The following is a 24,440-nucleotide window of genomic DNA, read 5'->3' on the forward strand; positions in this document are numbered from 1 at the left end:
AGTATATTCCAGGGATACACAATCAATTAGTGGAGCTCTTGAGCAGGATGCAGTAACAAGTACTCGAATGGGAGATTCACCCACAAGTCATTCAACAGTACTTCCAAATGTGGGGAACCCCAGACATAGACCTCTTTGCCACAAGCGAAAGCACAAAATGCCCAAACTTTGTATCCAGGGACCCACACCCTCAATTTAAGTGCAATTCTATATGGATCAATTGGTCAGGGATATTTGCTTATGCTTTTCTGCCTCTCCTGCTAATTCCATATCTGGTCAACAGGATCCATCTTACCTCCCTCACTATCATACTCACACCTACCACGTCGGCACGTCAACACTGGTACACAACACTTTTGGATTTGGCTGTAGTACCACATCACAAACTACCAAACAGACCAGACCTATTGACCCAGAACAAAGGTCAAATCAGGCATCCCAATCCCAGGAGGGCCAACCTGGCGATTTGGCTCCTGAGGTCGTAGAATTTTGCTATTTACAGCTTCCATCTGAATGTATGGTTATTCTAAAGGAAGCACGCAAACCTACAACTAGACAGTGTTATGCAGCTAAATGGAAACATTTTGTATATTACTGTCAGCCCAAAAACATTAACCCATTTAAAGTGTCGGTACAGGATATTGCCTGTTATTTGCTTCATTTACAAAAAGCAAATCTTGCATACTCTTCTATTAAAATCCATTTAATAGCAATAGCTGCTTACCTCCAAAACAGACAGCAGACAGCATAGTTCTCTGTTTAGGATTCCTGTTATAAAAGCTTTTATGGCCTTAAAAAAATGATTCCACCTAGAGCTCCACCAGCTCCTGCCTGGAATCCTAACATCGTGCTCACAAGACTTATGGGTCCACAATTTGAACCCATGCATTCTTGTCCTCTCCAGTTTGTGTCATGGAAGTTTGCTTTCTTAGTAGCAATTACTTCCTTAAGAAGAGTTAGTGAAATTCAAGCATTCACTTTAGAAGAACCTTTCTTTCAAATTCATATAAATAAAATAGTCCTTAGGGCAAGCAAACCCAAAATTCCTACCAAAAGTAGTTTCACCATTTCATATCAATCAGTCAGTGGAATTGCCAGTCTTCTTTCCACAGCCATATTCAGTCACTGAAAGAGCTTTTCATACCCTTGATGTTCAAAGGGCTCTCATGTATTATATACATAGAACAAAAAAAATCAGAAAGTCTAAGCAACCCTTTGTGGCTTTTCAACAACCTCTCAAGGGTAATCTTATTTCAAATCAAGGATTAGCCAGATGGATGGTAAAGTGTATTCAAACCTGCTATCTTAAAGCTAAAAGAAAGTTACTAGTAACTACTAAAGCACATTTTACTAAAAAGAAAGGAGCTTCAATTGCATTCTTAGGAAATATACCAAAGGCAGATATATGTAAAGCAGCCACATGGTCCACACCACACACATTTACAAAACACTACTGTGTAGATGTCTTATCTTGGCAACAAGCAAATGTTGAACAAGCAGTGCTTAAAACACTATTTCAAACTACTCCAACAGGCTAGCCACTGCTTATTTTGGAAGGGGACTGCTTTACAGTCTATGCAAAGCATGTCTATCTTAAGTTATACCTGCCATCGAACGGAAAATGTTACTTACCCAGTAGACATCTGTTCATGGCATGTAGTGCTGCAGATTCACATGCGCCCTCTCTCCTCCCCGGAAGTTTACAAGTTGTTTTTCTTCAAAGAAGTCTTTTCGGAGTCACGGGATCGAGTGACTCCTCTTGGTTACAGTGCGCATGGGCATTGACTCCATTGTGAGATTGTTTTCTTTCTGCTGTTGGGTTCGGACGTGTTTCCTCTCGCTCTGAGATTTCGAATCGGAAAACCCCAGAAAACCTACTTATTCAGCGGTATTGTTTGGATCGCGTTTCCAATCTAGCATCGAACCGGTAGTACCCTCGGAACCTTCATTTCGCCCTTCAGGGGGTGTGCACTCGACTCAGGCCTGTTTGGGCCTACCGCGTGGAAAGCCTAATGGATCGGACTCCATTTAGTTTCTGCCCTCTGTGCCACGCGAAGTACCCATATACAGACCCAACACCTGGTTTGTAATTTGTGTCTTTCTCCAGACCACTGGGAGGAAGATTGTGAAGCCTGTCGATCGTTTCGATCAAAGAAGACCATGAGAGATTGCAGGGCCCGAAGACCAGAAATGGCGTTGAAAAGCACCGAACATCTCAACGTCATGGAGGAAGAGCCGGCGCAGACAGCAGTCTCCATCCGAGACACCGACTCCGAACAAGAATCGGAAGACGATAGACCCATCACAGCTGGTCAGCATGTGAGTGCGTCTGCCCCTACACCCTTACATAAAAAACATTTGAAAGCCTTGGGTACACCACTGCCGGAAGGCCATGGTTCAGCCCGAAAAAAGACTGTTGGCGACCAACCTTCGGGGTTAGCGCAGAAAAAGGCCACTCCTCCATCCACCTCAGAGTCGAGTAAATCAGTTAAAGCTTCCACCTCAGACTCCAGTAAACAACCTCATTCCTCAGAGTTGAAAATTGACACTCTGTTTCAGAGCTGAAACAACGACTACTTTTTCGGGACCGAAAAAGATCCAAACTTCGGAACCGGAAAAATCCTCATACACAGAGGAACAAGGACTTAAGAGAAAATGAAAGCATATCTCAAAGCCTATGCAGGAATCTCACAACGCGTCTGAAGAAGAGACTGAGATTGAGCCAATATTAGAGGTTATGGATGAAAGACAATCAGAATCCATATACATAAGGAGACTGGATGAATCATAACTGCACCTCCTTTAAAGACTAAAAGAAAGCTGGCTTTTCAGGAGGAGTTAGGCTCTGTTCAACCACCAGCAAAAGTGCAGAAACAAAAGGAGAAACCAGCACCTCTCCCTCCTTCTCCTCCTCACTCTCCACAGCTTTCTTTTTCACCTCACAATAGTCCACCATCATTGCCTTCTCCAACACACTCATTATATTCACGTGGAGATACAGTAGACCCATGGGATCTCGAAGACCCTGATCCCATTCCAGACAATGACCCAGACCTCTACCCACCTAAACCTTCTCCTTCAGAAGACACTACTGCCTACACCCAAGTAGTCTCTAGGGCAGTGGCTTATCATGGAGTGCTTATGCATTCTGAACCCCTGGAAGAAGACGTTCCATTTAACACACTGTCTTCCACTCACTCCAGGTACCAGTGCTCTCCCGGTGTTGCCTGGAATGGTTAAACATACTGAGCAAATTTTTAATGAGCCTGTCAAAGCTAGAGTCATCACCCTTAGAATTGACAAATATAAGCCTGCCACTACGGACCCAGACTATATCACACATCAGATTCTTCCAGACTCCGTGGTAGTCAGCACGACTAGGAAAAGAGCAAACAGCCAGTTATCAGGAGACGCACCTCCTCCTGATAAGGAAAGTAGGAAATTTGATGCAGCTGGCAAGAGAGTCGCCACACAAGCGGATAACCAATGGAGAATTGCCAATTCTCAGGCATTTTTAGCCAGATATGACAGGGGCCCATTGGGACGAGATACAAGATCTTATACAGCACCTCCCAAAGGAGCACCAAAAGAGAGCACAACAGGTTGTAGAAGAGGGACAGGCTATAATCAATAACCAGATAAGGTCTGCCCTCGATGCTGCTGATACAGCCGCAAGGAGTGTCAATACTGCCATTACAATTAGAAGGCATGCATGGCTACGCTCCTCTGGTTTTAAACCAGAAATTCAACAGGCAATACTTAATATGCCTTTTGACAAAAAGAACATCTATTCGGCCCAGAAGTAGACACCACTATTGAGAAACTGAGAAAAGACTCCGATACTGCGAAAGCAATGGCGGCATTATATACCACACCATATAGAGGCTCCTTTTGCAGACCTCAGTTTAGAGGAGGTTTTAAGCCCCAGTCCTCTGATGCTTCTACCTCCTAGACAAAGCAGGGACAGCAAACCCAATATCAAAGAAGGGGGTTTAGAGGGTCCTATAGAGGACAATATTTCAGGAACTGAGGCACGTTCCGCATCTCAAAGCAAGCCACTACACCACCTAAGCAGTGACTTCCTTCCCACCCCTCCACTCCACTCCACTTCTCCTGTGGGGGGGAGACTACAGAAATTCCACTCTCATTGGAAAAATATCACCACAGACAATTGGGTATTATCAATGATCTGCAATGGCTATTGCCTAGAATTAATCTCCACCCCTCCAAACATCCCACCACGTCACCAAAAATTTTCCCCAGAACACAACGTTCTGCTGAAAGAAGAGGTACAATCTCTACTTTTAAAACAAGCAATAGAATTGGTCCCATATTCTCAACAAGGAACAGAAGTATGCTCACTGTACTTCCTCATTCCCAAAAAGGATGGCACTCTCAGGCCCATCCTAGACCTCAGATCTCTAAATCTATATATCCTGTCAGAACACTTTCACATGGTAACTCTACAGGACGTCATTCCACTACTACAAAAACAAGATTAAATGACTGCATTAGACCTCAAAGATGTGTATTTCCATATACCCATCCATCCAGCTCACAGAAAATACCTCAGGTTTGTGATAGCAAGAAAACAATATCAGTTTAAAGTTCTACCATTCGGCATAGCAACAGCTCCAAAACAAAATGTCTAGTGGTAGTGGCAGCCTACCTAAGAAGACAACACATACATGTCTTTCCATATCTAGAGCATTGGCTAATAATCTAACAATTTTATACATTTCCAACAACACACTCAATACGTAATAGAGACCCTACATACACTAGGGTTCACTCTCAACTATCAAAAATCTCATCTTCAGCCAGCGCACCAGCACAGGTACAACCTTACCTAGGTGTTATTTTAAATACGCAAAGAGCCTTAGCCTATTCAAATACACAAAGGATACAAACTTTCCAAAACCTCATACCACAAATACAGCCAAATCAGCAATACACTGTAGGATTTATCATGAAAATCTTAGGAACGATTGCATCCTGCATAGCAATAGTACCGCATGCAAGACTGAACATGAGGACACTACAACAGTGCCTCTCACAGCAATGGTCTCAAGCACAGGGTCAATTGCAAGATCTAGTGTTTTTGGACTGCCAAACGATCAAGTCCCTTCAGTGGTGGAATCTCAGCAATTTAATGAAGGTGCAGTCATTTCAAGACCCTGTGCCTCAGACCACAATAACGACAGATGCATCAATGATAGGTTGGGGAGCTCATCTCAACAATCTTACCATTCAAGGGGAATGGGATTCAAAACAGAGAAACTTTCACATAAACCATTTAGAATTATTAGCTGTGTTCCTTGCCTTAAAAGCGTTTCAACCCCTTCTCAAACACAAGATTGTGCTGATAAAAACAGACAATATGACAACCATGTATTATCTGAAGAAACAAGGCGGGACACATTCATCTCAACTGTCCCTTCTAGCCCAAACGATATGGAAATGGGCAATTCACAATCACATTCATCTATTAGCAGAATACATTCCAGGAATACACAATGAGTTAGCGGTTCTCCTAAGCAGGACCCACCAACAGACACACGAATGGGAGATTCACTTTCAGGTACTTCAAAAGTACTTTAAAAAATGGGGAACACACAAAATAAACCTATTTGCAACAAGCGAAAACGCAAAGTGCCAAAACTTTGCATCCAGGCTCCCACATCCTCTATCCAAGGGCAATGCTCTATGGATCAACTGGTCAGGGATATTTGCTTTCGCTTTTCCCCCCTCTCCCACTACTTCACTTTCTGGTCAGCAAACTACGTCAGACCTCTCTCATCATGATACTCATAACCCCAACGTGGGCACGACAACATTGGTACGCCACACTCCTAGACCTGTCAATAGTACCTCACTCCAAACTTCCAAACAGACCGGATTTGTTAACACAAAACAAAGGACAAATCAGGCATCCAAACCCCAGTGCTTTCAATGTAGCGATTTTGCTCCTGAAGTAATAGAATTTGGATACTTAAAACTTCCATTAGAATGCACAGGAGTGCTCAAGCAAGCACGTAAACCTACAACTAGGCAATTCTATGCTAACAAATGGAAAATATTTGTTTATTACTGTCAATCTAAAAATACTGATCCACTTACAACATCAATACAAGATACTGTATGCTGTCTACTTCATTTTCAGAAATCAAATCTAGCTTTCTCATCCATTAAGATCCATCTTACTGCAATATCAGCATACTTGCAGACTGTTCAACACACCTCTCTCTTCAGAGTTCCAGTTATTAAAACCTTTATGGAAGGATTAAAACGTATTATTCCCCCTAGAACACCACCTGTTCCTACTTGGAATCTAAATCTCATACTCACCAGACTCATGGGCCCACCTTTTGAACCCATGCATTCTTGTGAGATTAAATTTTTAACATGGAAGGTCGCCTTCCTAGTAGCCATTACTTCATTGCGAAGAGTTAGTGAAATACAAGCGTTCACTCTTGAAGAACATTTTTTCCAAGTACACAAACTTAGACTTGGACTTAGAACAAATCCCAAATTTCTGAGAAAAGTGGTGTCACCTTTTCACATAAACCAAATAGTGGAATTGCCAGTCTTCTTTCCACAGCCAGACTCAATTGCAGAAAGAGCCCTTCATACTCTTGACCTTGAAAGAGCTCTAATGTACTATGTAGATAGAACCAAAGAATTTAGAAAAACAAAACAACTTTTTGTTGCCTTTCAACAACCACATAAAGGCAATCCTATCTCCAAGCAAGGATTAGCAAGTTGGATTGTTAAATGCATACAAACATGTTACATTAAGGCAAAAAGACAACTTTTGATCACACCTAGAGCACAATCCACTAGAAAGAAAGGCACATCTATGGCATTCTTAGGAAACATACCAATGGCAGACATATGTAAAGCTGCCACATGGCCTACTCCTCATACGTTTACAAAACATTATTGTGTTGATGTATTTTCAAAGCAGCAGGCCAATGTTGGTCAAGCTGTCTTAAGAACATTATTTCAAACAACTTCAACTCCTACAGGCTAGCCACCGCAAGTTTGGGGAGAGTAACTGCATTGTAGTCTATGCATAGCATGTGTATCTGCAGCTACACATGCCATTGAACAGAAAATGTCACTTACCCAGTGTACATCTGTTTGTGGCGTGTAGTGCTGCAGATTCACATGAACCCTCCCTCCTCCCCGGAAGCCTGTAGTCATTGCAGTTTTATTATTTGTACATATGTAGATACATTTACATTTGCCTGGACATCTACTTTTACTTACTATTTTTATAGAATATTTATATTCTTACACTCTATCACTCCTTCCTACACCCTTTTGCGGGAAAACAATCTAACAATGGAGTCGATGCCCATGCGCAGTATGACCGAGAGGAGGAGTCACTCGATCCAGTGACTCAGAAAAGACTTCTTCGAAGAAAAACAACTTGTAACACTCCGAGCCCAACACTAGATGGCGGAATAATGCATAGCATGTGAATCTGCAGCACTACATTCCACGAACAGATGTACACTGGGTAAGTGACATTTTCCTTACATTTCTACACTCTTTACTTTACCCTCTTGCGGGAAAACAATCTAACAAAGTACTCTATGCCCATGCGCACTATCACAGAGAGGAAGAGTCACTCGATCTCATGACTCGAAAACCTTCTTTTGAAGAAAAAAAACGTATAACACTCCGAGCCCAACACTAGATTGCAGACTTATGGAAAGCATGTGAATCTGAAGCACTACATACCATGAAAAGAAGTCTACTGGGTAAGTAACATTTTCCAGATGTATATATAAACACACACATATTGAAAAAAAACAAAGTTGCTATTGTTTTGGGAATTGTAATAATACCTTACTTTAAAAAAGCCTTAGAACTTTGCTGAAAAAAAATATTAAGTAAAGGGGTGTTATAGTTAGGTGAAAATGTCAGTTAAAACATACCATTTTAAACCTACAAAACCACCAGATTTGCCAGTTATAGCTAGCTCAAGTAACTGTAACTAACCTCTACTCTAAAGTAACTACAACTTCCCTTTCCCCTCACCCTCTAATTCGTCCTAAACATCATTCATCTATGGATTCCCAGACATGCTTTCAAGATGTACCCTTTTCCCTTCCAGTTCACACAACTAAGGAGCACACACCCGCACCACTTCAAACAAACATTCCACATCTTCGATTTATTAATCCTCTTCACTTCATCTATCAATATACAAAACACTGGAGTAAATGCATGGGATCTCAAGAGCACACTCTTTGCACAACTCATTCTACTAGGGAAATGAAGCACAGCTTGCAACCTATTACCTATTTACCTCTCACCTTGGTTTCATGGTTCTTCAGCACTTCTTCAGGGGTAGTAAGAGCTACATATTTACAATTACAATAACTCAGCGTGCTTACATTGAATAGAATGATCTGTTAATTACAATAAAAATATATTTCTTAAAGAGCCACCCCACGCCCAAACCTCAGGCTGCACTTTTTCCTTGTGAACGCAGGGCCGTTAGCACATATGTGACTTCAGTATGATGTGAGCTTGTTCATTCATGACTTCCAAGTGTAGTTTCTCATAGCATATATTTTTATTTAAAGAATTTATGGACAATCAGGATTACTTTGTCTTATTTAAATGCATTAGCTTGTTAGTTAGGCTTTAACTGTGTCATTTTAACAGGCAAACCATCACAAGTGCCTGCCTTCAGAGAATGCTCAGAAAATGAATGAACAAAAGAATAAGCAGGTATAGTTGTTTTTTAAAACTTTATTTTGGGATTTTGTACAGCAATAGATATACCATATCAACCTGGTTAGAGCATTGCGAAGGCCAGTAGCAAAAATAGTACACATTTTACAGAATACCAAAAGCCAAGCCAGCTTGTAGACATACCTCACAATCTATAGGACACTGCAGCTATAAGCCGCTATAGTTAAAATATAACTGAGATGTTTCACTGTCACACTCTGTTGTTAAAAATGTCTTGTGTTTCGTTTGAAAGGATCATGTTATCGCAAATCAAGTGTTTTCTGCATTTATAGTTTTTATTTCGGTGCCAGTGCCTACTTACTGGCTAATTCTAATCCTGCTCGTCACCAGGTCTAATGAAAATTACTTGTGGGAGAGAGTGGGGGTTCATGGAGTACTTTTTTTTTTTTTAAACATTTTATTAACATTTAAGGCAGACATTACAAACATATAGATGTTGAGAGCCAATTATTAATGACAAGACGTTATTCCTGCACCAGATCATACCCAGCACACATCACGTTGTTGGAACTGCACTATCAGTGATTTGTAGCTTGATAGAATGCCCTGCACCACGAGCAACAGCAGACTATCATACCCCCACAGCTCTTTCAGTTATTCAGGCCCTCAGTGAATTCGGGAGAACAAGGAGACAAAGTAGATAACACAGCAGTGCACACCATTCAATATGCATAACTTGCAAATGTGCTTATCGGTACTCAACAGAGTTGTGGTGAAGTCCCACAGGTAGGATCATGTGCACTCGCTGTCTACAAACACCTGCAGTGTATCTAGAAACGTCCTCCCTCTCCTGTGCCCCATGGTCCAGTCCTGCTAGATAGGTCTGAAATGAACTCTCTCTTACATTATTGCCTCAAGTGCAACAATAAATTCCCTTGGTCAGACAAGTATGGGGATCTGTAACTTTTTCTTACTAATGGATCATGAGGAATAATGGTGTTCAGTTTTCTAGGCGTTCAAAAATAAAACAACTGTACTCTATCTGGCTACATTAGTAGGTGCATTTTGAGATGCAAAGCTGAGGCTCTCCAGAGCAATCTACCGCCATCGGTGCTGAGACATTCAGAGAATGTACTTCAGTGGGAGAGGCAAAGCCCTTGGTATCCAGCAGGGGCAAAAAAGTATGATCCCATATATTGTATACACCAAGGGCTCTGAATATTAGAGATGGGCCATCTCCAAAGGCTTCTGTGAAACCTGCACCCAACATATAGACTGCAACAAAGACTTCATTAACATTTACAACATTCAAGGATCCTAAAAAAAGGTTTTGACATCTGGCACAGACCACTGTCCTCAAGCCCGCTTGGCACTGACAAGTCCATCTCTGCTCAGCACAGGGCACTAAGGTTTGAAAGCTGACCAACTCCTCTCAGTCTTTCAGCATCAATTAAGCAGCTTTGATACCAAAGACCATCCCAGAATCTGCCTCAAGAAAGTTTTCAACGCCACTCTCAAAGTCAAGTGAAACAACCTTTTCTATTGAGCTGCCTGAACAGCCTAATGTCAGGCAGAGAAGGATGAATAGCCATCCTCTGACAGGAGAGGGGCTTGCTTGTCCGCCACAGCAACATACAGCCCCAGCACCTCCAAAGAACATAACAGTAACCTTTGAAGGGGCATATCCAAATAACTGATCATGTTTCTCATTACTAAGAAACATCAATGTAAGGACGCCAGGCATGTGCCTCTGCCTAGACCTGTACCCCCTCCACAGCACTTACCTCACTGTTTGGTTCCTGTTGTTAATATACCTGTCAATGACTTCAGATAGTTGGTAGATACCCTAGAGGCCAATTTGACAATTAGTAACCTACCCCGTGTTCTGTGGTTGAGCGAGATACCCAACCTGTGTGTGAACAACCATTCTGCTGGTTCAAGTGCTTTCTATTCATTAAGTGTCCTATGGCTGAAGGGCAGTTGATATCTTTATCAAGCGCTGAATCATGTATAGGCTGTGTAAATTAAGGAGATGGGAGCACACACGAACAAGCTTTCTCTGATTACAATTTAGTAACAATGGAAATAGATGGTGATTTTCCTAGTGGCAGTCAATAGGAAAGATGTTTTTAAAGACAATGAGGGTGAATAATATCCAATATTTCTTTTATCTGTTCCTGCCAGCTGTAATAAGAGATGGTGACAAACAAAAGTAGTAAGATATCCTTAGCACCATAAAGGCACAGCAGCAAACACCCTCTGACTGCAAACACTGCAGTAAGAGGAAATGAAGAGTAGATAACTTGGAAAAGAAGAATGATTCCTGCCCAAACTGCTGGACAAAGTGTGAACTTCAAAAGGTGCTGGCAGAAAACGTGAAGCATTGTGACCCTTGAAGGATTTGGTAGACTTGTAAAGAACCTTTGGAATGCAGAAATGTGTAAAAAACTAGGTTTCTGGAAGCTACCTACCGGAACAGCATTACACATTATTAAATAATATGCCATTTTCTGACAAGAAAACAGGGCCATAAACTATGCAAGTTTAAAGTCTGGAAAGGAATCGGTCAGACATATGTGCATTATGCCTAAAGCAAAGCCAAAGGTTGCAGCTCAGGACCAGATGGCAGCCTTAAGGATGTCCTACAGTCTTAAGCCGAAGACTGTCTTTGAATATATGGCTCCACAAGTGGAGTGAGCTCCAAAGGTGAAAGTATTGATGACTGCAGTAGACATGGACAGTTTGACATAATAAGCCAAACTACAATAAGAGTCTGGCCTATGGAAGCTCCTAAAGTAAAGATGAAGATGATCACAAGAGTGAGGAAGAAACATGCAGGTAATGTACCCCTGAAGACAGGAGGCAACACAAACAACTTGAAAGGCAAATAATGGCTGGAAATGGAATGGAAAGCCATCTTTGTATGTGCTGAGATGTAAAATATTGCCCCTTCTGGTATAAAATGAACGTAGGTGAAGGCCCTAACGTCTGGTAATCTTCTATAAGAAATATGGCACCTCCAGATAAATAGAAGATCGAAGCTCAAAAGGTAGATTGTTTACGTAGAGTGAAGTTCAGAAATTCTAGGGACAAAAGGGTGAGGAATAATGGAGCCTTCTTAGTACACAAGGGAGTCTGTACCCAAGGAGATAGAGTTGGAAAGATGCAGGTGAGCATCAAGAGTGGAATGATAGGTATTACATGCCCTTACATGAAAAGGGTGAGCGGATATTGGCTATAGAAACACGAGAGGAAGTAAGGGAATCCATATTCCCTATTTTATCCCAAGTACCAACAAAGCCATGCCTTCCACTAAAGTTTGTCTTATCAGGTTGCTGGGGCTCAGGACTGAACCAGGTCTGGAGCACCCTCCAAAGGTCTGGTCTTCTCAAAAATCTCCATAGATTCTCCAGACCACAAGGTGATGTTTACACTGCACTACAAGGTCCTGTGCACTCTTCACCATGGTTCTAAGAGAACAGAGTTCATGTGGGAAATATAAGACGTGGAAAGTCTATAGCCAAATCTAGTAGATGGGAAACCTGGCCTGAGAGAGCCATTGGAGGTGATCATAACCATCCCTAGGAGAAAGCATCTCACAAGCAAATTGGAGGGCTTTGGGGCAAAGACCAGACCAGGACCAGTCGTGAAGAAAAGCATTTGTCATCTAGGCTACTGGGCTTGGGCGCCATCTCCCAAGAATAAGAAGCTGACATTTCAGCCTGTAAGTAAAGGTCTAGTACTAGATAGGCCAGGGTAAGGTAATGAGAAATATTAAGGTCTAGTATATAATCATGAGATTCCCAAAAATGCCTTGAAAAGCAATCCGCAGTGGAAGGTACTCTGCTATTACTCGGAAAGATCTGTGAGAGGTTTGGACCTCATGCCTCAATGCTCACTGACTGATTCTTACCGCGGATAGATTGTCCCGTTGCAGGACAGTGTAGCAGTGAGATTTGTGTTTGGCAAGTCTTTTGATGCAAAAGTACCTGCAGTGAGTTCTAAGGAGTTGATGTGGAGATTTGTCACAGGCTTGTCATCTGAACACACTCCCCATTTGACAGAGCTCCAAAGTTGACACTCAGTGTAGTTTATTCTTTGCTGAGAGTTGTTGACTGATGAGGAACCAAAAAACTCTGCCATTCAAGGGTTTCATATTAAAAAGCAGCGAACGACTCTCTACAAGGGAATCAATGTCTTGTGAGATGTGGTCTTAGTATGTAAAGCCTTGACAAAGGAGATGGGCCTTCCAATGCTGAAGGAAGGGCTTGATCCTGAATTGGTTGGGCGGGCGGGTATTGGGGGAGGTTGAATGACAGTCCAAAAGGAAGACAGAGAAATGGCCATAGGTGGTGCTTGCAATGAAACTTTAGAAAGAGGTGATGTTCATGCCAGATTGGATTTTTTTTTTTTTAAGTGCCCTTTAGGATCAGCATGCAGCATGACCAGCCTTCCCTCAGTAATAGTGTGTTGAAGTGTTGGCATGAAACCCAATACTTGAGAACCTGGAGATCATTGACTGTTAGAGATATTTCTCCTATTTGTGAATCATACAAAATGACCTTCTAAAAGCACCTTAAATGATTGTAGGAATGATTGCACTTTTGCTGAACAAGTTCTAGGACTACTTACTCAGGTAGATCGGACACTAATGGCAAAAAAAGTTTGGGCAGGGGATGACAGGATTGGAGAGGAGAAGTCCAGAAGTTTATGCATTAACTGAAAACGGTTTGTAGGACCCAAGGGTAAAATATTATGGAACATCAACTCGGGAGCAATCAGGCAATGCGACCAATGACAAGTCTACCAGAGAAAGATTAAAAGCTTTTCTTGGTTTGGAGGAAGAAGGCATAATTTCTTGAATCCATGGCTGAGGCCAGGGGCGGACGGACTTCCCTGCCTGGAGATAGTTAGGCATGTGGAGACTGATGGAATGCTCAAATTGTTACCAGAAAGAATGATTAAAGAAGAATTGACCTCTGCAGCTGCTGGAGTAGCACCGCTAGTGATTGGAGTCAACATAGGAAGAGCATCATTTTCCAAAGACTTGTCTCATGCTGGCTTGTGCCTTCTTTACAGAGGTTAACTTTGGAACATATGTGAACAGTGAGCTGATAAACGTGTCTCAGAAATAAATCCTGCATATAGGATTGGCAAAGACTTCAAGTTTGGATCGAAACGTAGTGGGAGTGATAAATGCCTTTGTCCATATCGATATCAGCAGGCGACATGACCTCTTGTTTGAGGGCTTCAAGGAGGTCGATGAGCTGGTCAGATGTATTCAGGGCATGATTGAGAATACTTTTAATGGTGTTGCTGATGCGCAAACGAGTGCTCTGACTTTGACATTGAAAAAGGACAGCCAGTACTCTCTGCTCAGGCTTTACCTGTTATGGCGGGGGTATATGGAACAAATGGTACCCCTAACCCTAACTGTTTTCCAGTGGGGAAGAGAACCAGCTGCTGTTGAAATTGGACAAGTGGGAGTGGGGGCGAAACTGACAGGACATCGTTTGCCTCAGCTCAAAGGGATCAAACAAAGGCTCCTTCAATAAATCCAGAATAGAGGAGTTAGAGTGTTTTGGAAGCTGGTGTAATAGTAGGAGCCTCTAGGGAATCTTGAGGAAAAATCACGATGAGTGCTATAAATATTGTTGCTGAATTAAGAGGCGGAATCAACATCATCATCACCCACATCTCTTCATCCTCCCCGATTTGGGCCTCAGAGGTGGGTGTCAAGCAGTGGGGGGCTCTAACATATTGGTCTGTTCCAAAGCAACATTACTCACACTGGACCACCATGAACGAACTACATGCTTAGGAAAGTAAAATTGATGGGATGAACAAACTCTGATTGTCAAAATAAATGCCCCAGCCTCCTTTTTTTTTCTTCTTTTCTTGGGGGGGAATTAAAAGGATAAGCATTTCAATGCTGGAGGTATGAGATGCGAGTTAGCGCTACAAAGTAACTGGCTTAGGAGTGTAAAAAAAATGTCCACCTTGTTACGCACATGATGCATGGACCATAGGAAGCTGAATAGGGAAAAGAGTTGAGTCAGCACACGTGCTTCTGTAAAAACAGTCCATGAAGACCTGAAAAGTGGTCAACTGACTGCGCTTCTGGCAGAGCTCGCAGTATGCAGCTGGAGAGTGCAGAAAAATCAAATGATGTGTCTAGGGAATGAGCACAGTTTGAGCTCACGACTGAAGGCCCACAAGGCACGACAGATGACCAGGAAGCAAACGTGTCTTATTATTTTATAATAACATTTTTTAATAACCTTATTCAACTTAAAAGTAAATGTTATATATTTTTTAAACTTTAAATTGATTTAAACAAATTCTAAACATACATTTTTGAAATTTTAATAGATAGTAAATAAACAAATTACTTTAGGTCGAATTCGTTTAAAAAAAATAATAGATTTAAATTAATTAAATATTTAATTTCAAATAGTTAATAATGTACAGCAGGTGTCTTCAACTTGTCGATCGCAAGCTACCAGTAGCTTGCAGACACTTTTAGAGTAGTTTGCGGCTTTGAGATAATTTTTAACTAAGCACATGGTCACATTTTCCTTTTAAAGTCTTGGGAAGGCTGTTTTTATTTTACATTATTATGATCAGGCTACATAGCAGGGCTTGATAATGAGCAGTGCTCACTCAGATTTATAATCAAGGATGGGGCACAGAGGTGAAAAACTGAAGTGCTGAGGTATTTAACGCTTTAAAAAAATTAATTCTTGTCAACTCGCTATTGGAGTGGGAGAGCAAAATTATGTTTCTGAATTCTTTTAAATGGGAGAAATGTAAAATGAAGACTTAAATTAATGATTGAGTTAACCCTTCCTTTTAATTTTCTCCCATTTCAAAGTGTGGCATTTCCAAACAGCAGACCTCTTGCTCCCAGTGGGCAGTAGCCACGGTGCTATATTTATAGCTGAAAAATACAGTCATTATTTTTAAATGGGAGAAATCTAAAGTGAATAAAAATACGCCTATGAAAAATTGTCTTAATATTTTTCTCCAATTGTCATTGTCAATTCTGTCTTAAAAGCATGTTTCTTCACTTAAATTACTCCCATTTAAACAAATGGCTGTATTTTTCTGTTATTAATATGCCACCTTGCCTACAGGCTGCAAGATGTCTACTGTTTGTAAACGCAGCACTTAGAAAATGGAGAACAATTAAATAAGTTTTATGGAATCCATATAATCATAAATGTAATGCTTCATTTCAATTTTCTCCCATTTCAAAGTGTTTTATTTTGACACAGTAGGCATGTTGCTCCCAGTGGCTGGTATATACAGTGCCATATATATAACTGAAAAATATAGCCATTTGTTTTAAAGTGGAGAAATGTCAAGTGCAGAAAAATATTCATATTATGAACATTTTTGCAGAACATTTTTATACAATTTACATTTCTCCCATTTAAAAGAAAATGGTTGTAAATTTGTATTACACATGTAACAGTGCCACGTATTGTGAAAGGTATGTCTTGTGCCACAAGAACATACAACACAGGCTCTCATTCACCCATACATCCCATTCATAGACATGTATATTCATACATCCTCAAACATAACGCTGTCACTTACACACATGGCAGTACTGTCATAGTGCCCCTAGTCAAAGTATTTTGTTCAAACCATAGTTTCTGGCTCTATGGACACCAGGCTCAAAGTTAATGTAGGCTGGCGAAGGGATGTCTGGCAAAACTGCATGAGTGGCTTGGCCTTCAGTAGCTGACATTGGTTTTTACTGATCAGAAGCAGCTACGACTACAGAAAATGTTTGAAACCCTTGGTGTAAACTTACTACTAGTATTTCACACATAGGGGCAGTTCTCCATCACCAAGGCAGACCTCTTCCCTTGGTAAAGTATAGGGAGAATTTAACAAGCATACATTTTAAATAAAACATTTTTAAAAAAGTTAGAATTTTTTTATGTTAACAAAGTCATTTTATATATTTATTTTATATGTAGAACAACATAAAGAAATGCCACAGCACTGTCAACTTAATTTCAAATTAATTGTTTAAATAAATTACATTAAATTAGAATTATTATTTCTTTAAGTTGTATTCATTAAAAAAAAAAAAATTCCAACCCAAATTCTAAAGCTTATATTTTTCTGATGGATACAACTACCTGTGGATTCCTCACGTAATGAATACTCCCATGGCGCCAGCATTCGACGGAAATCTTCTTCCTAGCTTCTGCACGTCGACGAGGACATTCACATTTGCCCACGCGACACCGTCTGACGTCATACCGGCAATAAGAGGTCCTCGCCGACGTCAGTTCCCTTTTTTCCTTGCATTCGAAACGGTTATCTTCGAGGGAGCTACTGTTGCTTTCAAAGTTCTCTTCCAGGGGTATCCTCATCAAAGTCATAAACATTGAATATTCCCGCCCTTGTGCGGGGACCCCGGAGCATATATAAAATATATACACATTATACATGTGTAACAAACAGTCATGCAGGCTATCATGTTAAAAACAGGCTAAAATGCTTTATTTCTATGAAGTTTTTTTTTTTTTTTTTTTTTTTTTATACTACAATAGAGCATAAATAAGTACCCAAGCTCCTAAAACTAGGCTTGGGGAAGTAAGCAGTAGCAAACTCTAGTGAAAAAATAGAGAAAACTGCATTGAAAAACAATGAAGCATTCTTAGCCAATAGGCTGCATGTAGGTTAACACAGGAGAACCATAAAAACTTTGGCACTGTGCCTTTAAGACCCTGAGCACCTCCAGTATCCCACCATGCCTCAGGGGTGAAGGAAAGGTGACAGTTGGTTCACAGTTAGGTCAGTTCTTTTTTCCGGCTCCTTCTGAGAGGATCCTGGAGCATTGAGCTCTCAGTTTTTCTGAGTTTTCCTCAGAATTTTTTTTAAAAAAAGCGTTTTTTCACTTTTCACTCGACAAGTAACATCTTTGTCTGAGCTAGGAAGGTTTTTTCTGACAGAAAAATGCCTTCTCTCGTAGGGGATTTCCATGTATAGTCATAAGCACTGAATAGTTCCGCGCGCCTGCGGGGACCCCGGAGCACTGTTGTGTAGTATATTCTTAAGTGCAATCATCAGCTCCTTGACAAAAAGGTCTGTGAAAAACACTTAAGAATAACAATGTGCAGCCTATGTGAACAGCTACACAGGCCAAATTGTTAGAAGAAAAAAACAGTTGTAGTGTAAATTTCACGTTTAAACCTCTATTTATTCTATAAATACATAAATAAATACATTCTCATATTTTATTTACACCTCTCATGAGAATAAAACAATGTAGGGCAGTGTAGCCCATAGGCTGCCATTATACAGAGTGAAAATAGAGCTGTGCCTTTAAGAAAGTAAAGTCTTCCTGTTTCCCATCATGCACAGCAAAAGGCAGTTGCCTCAGTTCTTTTTTCCGGCTCCTTTCTGACAGGACCCTGAAGCATTGAGCTCTACCTCACAAAATCCTTTTGTGACAGAAATTCATTTAAAATCTTTTGAATTTCATTTTCACTCGACGTTTTTAACATTGAGTGATAATTTTCTGCTTTTTTCTGTTAGATTCTGACAGAATTTTGAGGTTTTTCTACTTCAGAAATGCCTTCACTGTTTGACAAATGTCCTTCTTGTGGCAGAAAAAAGGCCAAAACAGATCCACATCGGGTCTGCATAATTTGCCTTCCATCCAGCCACAAACCGGAGTCGTGTGACATCTGCAAAACCTTCTCCAGAAGGACCCTTCGTGACAGGGAGAAGATCCGACTCCAGGCGAAAGAGGACAGGAGGAAAAGTGGTCATTCTACCACAGAGCGAGGAGAAGGTCAATCTTCTACCAGGGCTCACACTGGTTCCTCTATAACTCCGACCAGACCGGCTCAAAAACGGCACAGGTCTCCGACGACGTCGAGGGCGTCGACGTCGAGGCAAGGAACGGCGCCAACATGCTCGCCGTCGAGGAGTGGTTCGCCGGCGAGAAAGAGACATCGCTCGCCGTCGACGACGATTTCGCCGTCGAGACGGCGTGGACTTTCGCCGTCGAGATCTGGGTCACCGTCGACACGGCGAGGACGTTCCACGTCGAGGAGATCTGAATCCGGTTCGCCGTCGAAACGGCGAGATCGATCAACGTCGAGGGGTGCTCGACGTCGTAGACGTTCACCGTCATCACGGCGACGTCGAGGGTCGTCGTCGAGAGATTCTCAACGGCGAGAAGAATCGACGGCGAAGGACACTCGCCGTCACCGTACTTCGACGTCGAGGAGTGTGTCGACGTCGAGACAATCAAAAAGACCTAGGAGGGTTTATACAACCTCAGAATCCTCGGCTTCAATCATCCTCCTTCCAGCGTCTCCACAACTCTCTCCTCGACAATCACCATTGCCACAGACGCCGGTAACACCTACGGCGCCTCTTCCGGCTCCGCCTGTAGAGTCTGTTTGGAGGACTCCAACGCGGTCTGTAAGACGTTCGGGACATTCCTCTAGACGCTCTTCTTCCTCTCGGCACCGTCATGACCCACAGAGATCTCAGCATTCACATCACAGGCGTTCTTCTTCGTCTACACGGGACTACTCTCCAACCCTATCGGACTCACCGTCCCCGAGAATGTCCCCCATAGATGATGTGAATACGTTCCAGGAGGTCTTAGTACGAGGGGCAACCAAGCTGAACATCCCGCTGGCGGTACCTGCCCCATCGACGTCAGTGATCTTCGAGACCTTGCATCACAGGACATCTTCCAGACCTTTGCTTCCACTGGTTCCAGGTCTCCTTGAACCAGCAATGGATATTTTCCTTGCACCGGCCGCAACAAAGTCTGCTCCTTCCAGACTTATTAAAAAATATCGTCCACCAGAACAAGATCCTCTATTCTTGAGGTCGGACCCAGTTCCTGATTCGGTGGTCATAGTAGCGGCAAAGAAACTGCATTCAACCTCACCATCTTCTTCTTCACCTCCAGATAAAGAGAGCAGAAAGATAGATGCTGCAGGACGAAAAGTATGCTCTACTGCAGCCGTCACGATGAAGGCAGCCAGCGCTACTGCGTTATTAGGGCGGTACGATCGTGCCCTCTGGGACTCTTTAATACAGTTTGCGGAACATCTTCCTAAGGATAAAAGGGAAGATTTCCTGGAGGTCGTGGGTGAGGGATCCATGGTGTCTAACCAAATTATAAGTGCTGCAGCTGACTCTTCGGTGCTATCCGCACACAATTATGCACACGGGATAGCGCTCAGAAGGCATGCATGGTTGAGACTTACATCACTCAAACCTGAAGCGCAGCAGAGAATACAAAACCTGCCTTTCTCGGGCTCCACCTTGTTCGGTTCTCATGCCGATGACGAGATGGCTAGAATGAAAGCTGAACTAGATACCTTGAAAGCGGTAGGGATGGAAAGACCGAAAGAACAAAGAAAGGTTTTCCGGCCATATCAACGACGACTTTTCACCCACCGGTATCAGTCGCCACACTGGATGTCTTCGCGCCCCCAGCAACAGCAACAACAGCAGTATCAAAGGGGTTTCTCTACTCAGCGAAGGTCGACAAGGGGTCGTTCAACACCTCAAACTCAGGCAACTCGACAGGCTCCCACGTCTAAGCCCTGAATCTTTGCTTCCCCCTCCTCCGTTATCCACTCCGGTAGGGGGAAGTATCTCAAATCATCTGGACGAGTGGCTACGCATCACAACAGACGCCTGGGTATTGAATATTGTGAGACATGGTTACGCTCTCAGATTCACCAGTCCTCCACCATCTGTTCCACCCAAAACAGCCAACCGCCATCTCGAAGCTCTACAGTTAGAGGTCAATATCCTATTGCAAAAAAGAGCCATAGAACCCGTTCCCATCAGCCAGCAAGGGAAGGGGATTTATTCGAGATATTTCCTTGTACCGAAAAAAGACAAACAAGAGTTTCGTCCCATCTTAGATCTGAGGACAGCAAACAAATGGATTCGCAAAGAAAAATTCAGGATGTTAGCCTTACACCAAATTTATCCACATCTACGTCAGGGCGACTGGCTATGTGCGATAGATCTTTGCGACGCTTACTTTCACATCCCAGTAACCAAGAAACATCGAAAATTCCTAAGGTTCACTGTCGGAAAACGCCATTACCAATTTGCAGTTCTACCTTTCGGCCTAAAATCAGCGCCAAGAACTTTTTCCAAATGCATGGCGGTAGTAGCCGCCCACTTGAGGAAACAGCGAATATTCATCTACCCCTATCTAGACGATTGGCTCATAAAGGCCTCCAGTTGTCTCGAGACACAGCAACATTTCGAATGGACTCTACAACTGCTGCAAAAACTTGGTCTTCAAGTCAATCTCCTGAAATCTACAGCAACACCTGTTCAGAGGTTGCATTACTTAGGGGCCATTGTAGATACCAGGCTAGGAAAGGTGTTTCCTTCGGAGGAACGACGGTTATCGATTCTCCAGAAGTGCAAACAACTGCAGGAAAGACCTCAAGCCACTGCAAGAATAATAGCTTCTCTACTGGGCTCGATGGCGTCTTGTATCCATCTGGTTCCCAATGCTCGCCTCCATATGAGACCATTGCAGGAAAACCTGGAGGATCAGTGGTGTCAACTGAGGGACGATTGGGAGAACAAAGTCCTTCTTTCTCCTCACACCCTACAATCCCTCAAGTGGTGGTGTTTACCCAGCAATCTCTTGGTGGGGATTCCGTTCCAACAACGGCCCCCATCTCAAACCATCGTAACAGATGCGTCACTGATCGGATGGGGGGCGCACATGGAACATCTTCGAGTCCAAGGCGAGTGGTCACAGAGAGAGAGTCTCTATCACATCAACCTGCTGGAACTTCGCGCAGTCCACCTTGCGCTCAAAGCCTTCCTTCCCTCTCTGAGAACGGAAACTCTCCTTCTCCAGACAGACAACGTGGCCACTATGTACTACGTGAACAAACAAGGAGGCACCAGGTCCAGAATTTTATCCAGAGAGGCTCAGACAATCTGGCATTGGCTTCTAGCCAGGAACCTGTCACTAGTGGCAACTCACCTGCCCGGCATCCAGAATGTTCAAGCGGATGCCCTCAGTCGGGTAATGGACGAGAACCACGAATGGGTACTACACGACGACGTCGTTCATTCCATTTTCGCACTCTGGGGTACCCCCTCTGCAGACCTATTCGCAACCCCAGAAAACAAAAAATGCCAAAACTTCGCCTCCAGATATTACCATCCAGGGACACTGGGGAATGCCCTGTGGATAAGCTGGTCAGGAGCATTTCTTTACGCCTTTCCACCGCTTCCCCTGATTCCGGCGGTCCTCCAGAAGCTGTCCAATGTTCAGACCAAAATGATCCTAATTGCTCCGGAGTGGCCACGCCAGTGGTGGTTCCCAGACCTTCTTCACCGGTCACTCAAACCACACATCAGGCTACCATATCGTCCGGACCTTCTCACGAAGTTCAGAGGGCAGATATCTCATCCCAACCCCTCATCGTTGAGTTTGGCAGCATGGCTCCTGAGCTAGTGCAATATGGACACTTGAACCTACCTCAGGATTGTATGGAAATTCTGAAGGAAGCAAAGCGCCCTTCCACACGATCAGCCTATGCAAGCAAGTGGAAGAGATTCTGCATTTGGTGTTTACACAACAACATTGACCCGGTTTCCTGTGGAGAACAATCTATCCTGCCATACTTGTTAAGTTTGGCAAAATCGGGCTTACAACTGTCATCAATAAAAGTTCACTTGGCGGCTGTCACAGCATACAGAAAGAGTCCTTCACAAACTTCCTTTTTTCGGATTCCGATTATTAAGGATTTCCTAGAAGGTTTAAAGAAGGTTTTTCCCCCCATTAGAAAGCCTTCTCCTCCATGGGAACTGAACGTTGTCTTATCACGTCTGATGCTGCCGCCATTCGAGCCAATACATAAGGCATCGCTGCAACATCTCACATGGAAAGCTGCTTTTCTGGTGGCAATCACTTCAGCGCGTAGGGTCAGCGAAATCCAGGCCCTTTGCGCTCAGGAACCCTACACGGTTTTTCATTCTGCAAAAGTGGTAATGAGAACTCATCCAAAATTTTTACCTAAGGTAGTCTCCGACTTCCATGTGAACCAAACAATTTCATTACCGACTTTCTTTCAGAATCCAGCTACTCCTGCTGAGAGAACTCTGCACTCTCTGGATGTAAAGAGAGTCTTGAAATTTTACTTGGACAGGACAAAAAGCTTACGAAAATCACAACAGCTTTTTATTAACTATGGCCCAATCAGAACAGGTTTGGGTACATCTAAACAATCTTTATCCAGGTGGATTGTTTCATGTATAATGTTATGTTATCAGTTAGCAAACAAATCCCTTGGTGGTAGGCCAAAAGCCCACTCTACCAGAGGGAAAGCAGCTACTGTAGCCTTGATGAGAAATGTCCCTTTGGCAGAAATATGCAAGGCTGCCACTTGGAGGTCGGTCCATACCTTTACTAAGCATTACTGCCTTGATACAGACGCTAGGGCAGATGCTCAGGTTGGGCAGGCTTTGCTCAAGAATTTGTTTGCATGATTCATGTTTTTCTCAGTATTCTTATGTCTACTCCACTGCGGTTATGGGGATGGGCTTGCTACTCTATTCAGTGCTTATGACTATACATGGAAATCCCCTACGAGAGAAGAAATGGTTTCTTACCTGTAACTCCAGTTCTCTCGTAGGGGTATTTCCATGATAGTCATAAGCAACCCTCCCTCCTCCCCGGTGGAGTTGACATAGAACATGAATATTATGGAGGTTGGTACTCCAACAAATGTTTTGTTTTTTCTTCATGTCAGGTTAATAGCCTCCAAAAAAGAACTGAGGCAACTGCCTTTTGCTGTGCATGATGGGAAACAGGAAGACTTTACTTTCTTAAAGGCACAGCTCTATTTTCACTCTGTATAATGGCAGCCTATGGGCTACACTGCCCTACATTGTTTTATTCTCATGAGAGGTGTAAATAAAATATGAGAATGTATTTATTTATGTATTTATAGAATAAATAGAGGTTTAAACGTGAAATTTACACTACAACTGTTTTTTTCTTCTAACAATTTGGCCTGTGTAGCTGTTCACATAGGCTGCACATTGTTATTCTTAAGTGTTTTTCACAGACCTTTTTGTCAAGGAGCTGATGATTGCACTTAAGAATATACTACACAACAGTGCTCCGGGGTCCCCGCAGGCGCGCGGAACTATTCAGTGCTTATGACTATCATGGAAATACCCCTACGAGAGAACTGGAGTTACAGGTAAGAAACCATTTCTTCTCTTTTTGTCAAATGCCCTGCTTGTGGGAAGAAGAAGGCCCAGTCAGATCCCCACTCTCTGTGCATAGTGTGCCTGCCTCAGAGTCACTGCCCTGACACTTGTAAGTACTGTAAGAACATGTCTAGGAGGACTCTGAAAGACAGAGAGAAGATCCGACTTCATGGGCTTCAGGAGAGGAAAAGAACATCGTCCTCCTCGCTCCCCAGGCATCCAGAAGGCCATTCTCAGGAGAGAATGGCCCGGTCGACGTCGACAGGTAGGAAAATACCTGTTTGTTCACCGTCGACGTCGTCGCTACCACCGTCCCACCGGCATAGATCGCCGTCGACGGCGACGCACCCGACGTCGAAGGGAACGGCGTCGAGGGAACATCAGAGTAGGGGCAGGTCTCCGTCGACGGCAGCCCGCCGATCGACGTCGAGCCACCGCCGGCATGCCCGGTCGCCGCCAAAGGC

General features: G+C 43.0%; 1 protein-coding gene across 1 annotated transcript in view; it reads left to right on the top strand.

Moving 5' to 3' along the window:
• The window catches only part of UNKL (unk like zinc finger), a 453,251-nt gene that overhangs the window by 276,951 nt on the left and 151,860 nt on the right, over positions 1 to 24,440 (top strand). The window contains exon 9 of the mRNA XM_069209876.1: positions 8,683 to 8,748. Within this exon, the coding sequence (XP_069065977.1) occupies positions 8,683 to 8,748 (66 nt within the window). The remainder of the gene's footprint in view (positions 1 to 8,682; positions 8,749 to 24,440) is intronic.

Source organism: Pleurodeles waltl, chromosome 10, assembly GCF_031143425.1.
Source record: "Pleurodeles waltl isolate 20211129_DDA chromosome 10, aPleWal1.hap1.20221129, whole genome shotgun sequence".
NCBI classification, from domain to species: domain Eukaryota; kingdom Metazoa; phylum Chordata; class Amphibia; order Caudata; family Salamandridae; genus Pleurodeles; species Pleurodeles waltl.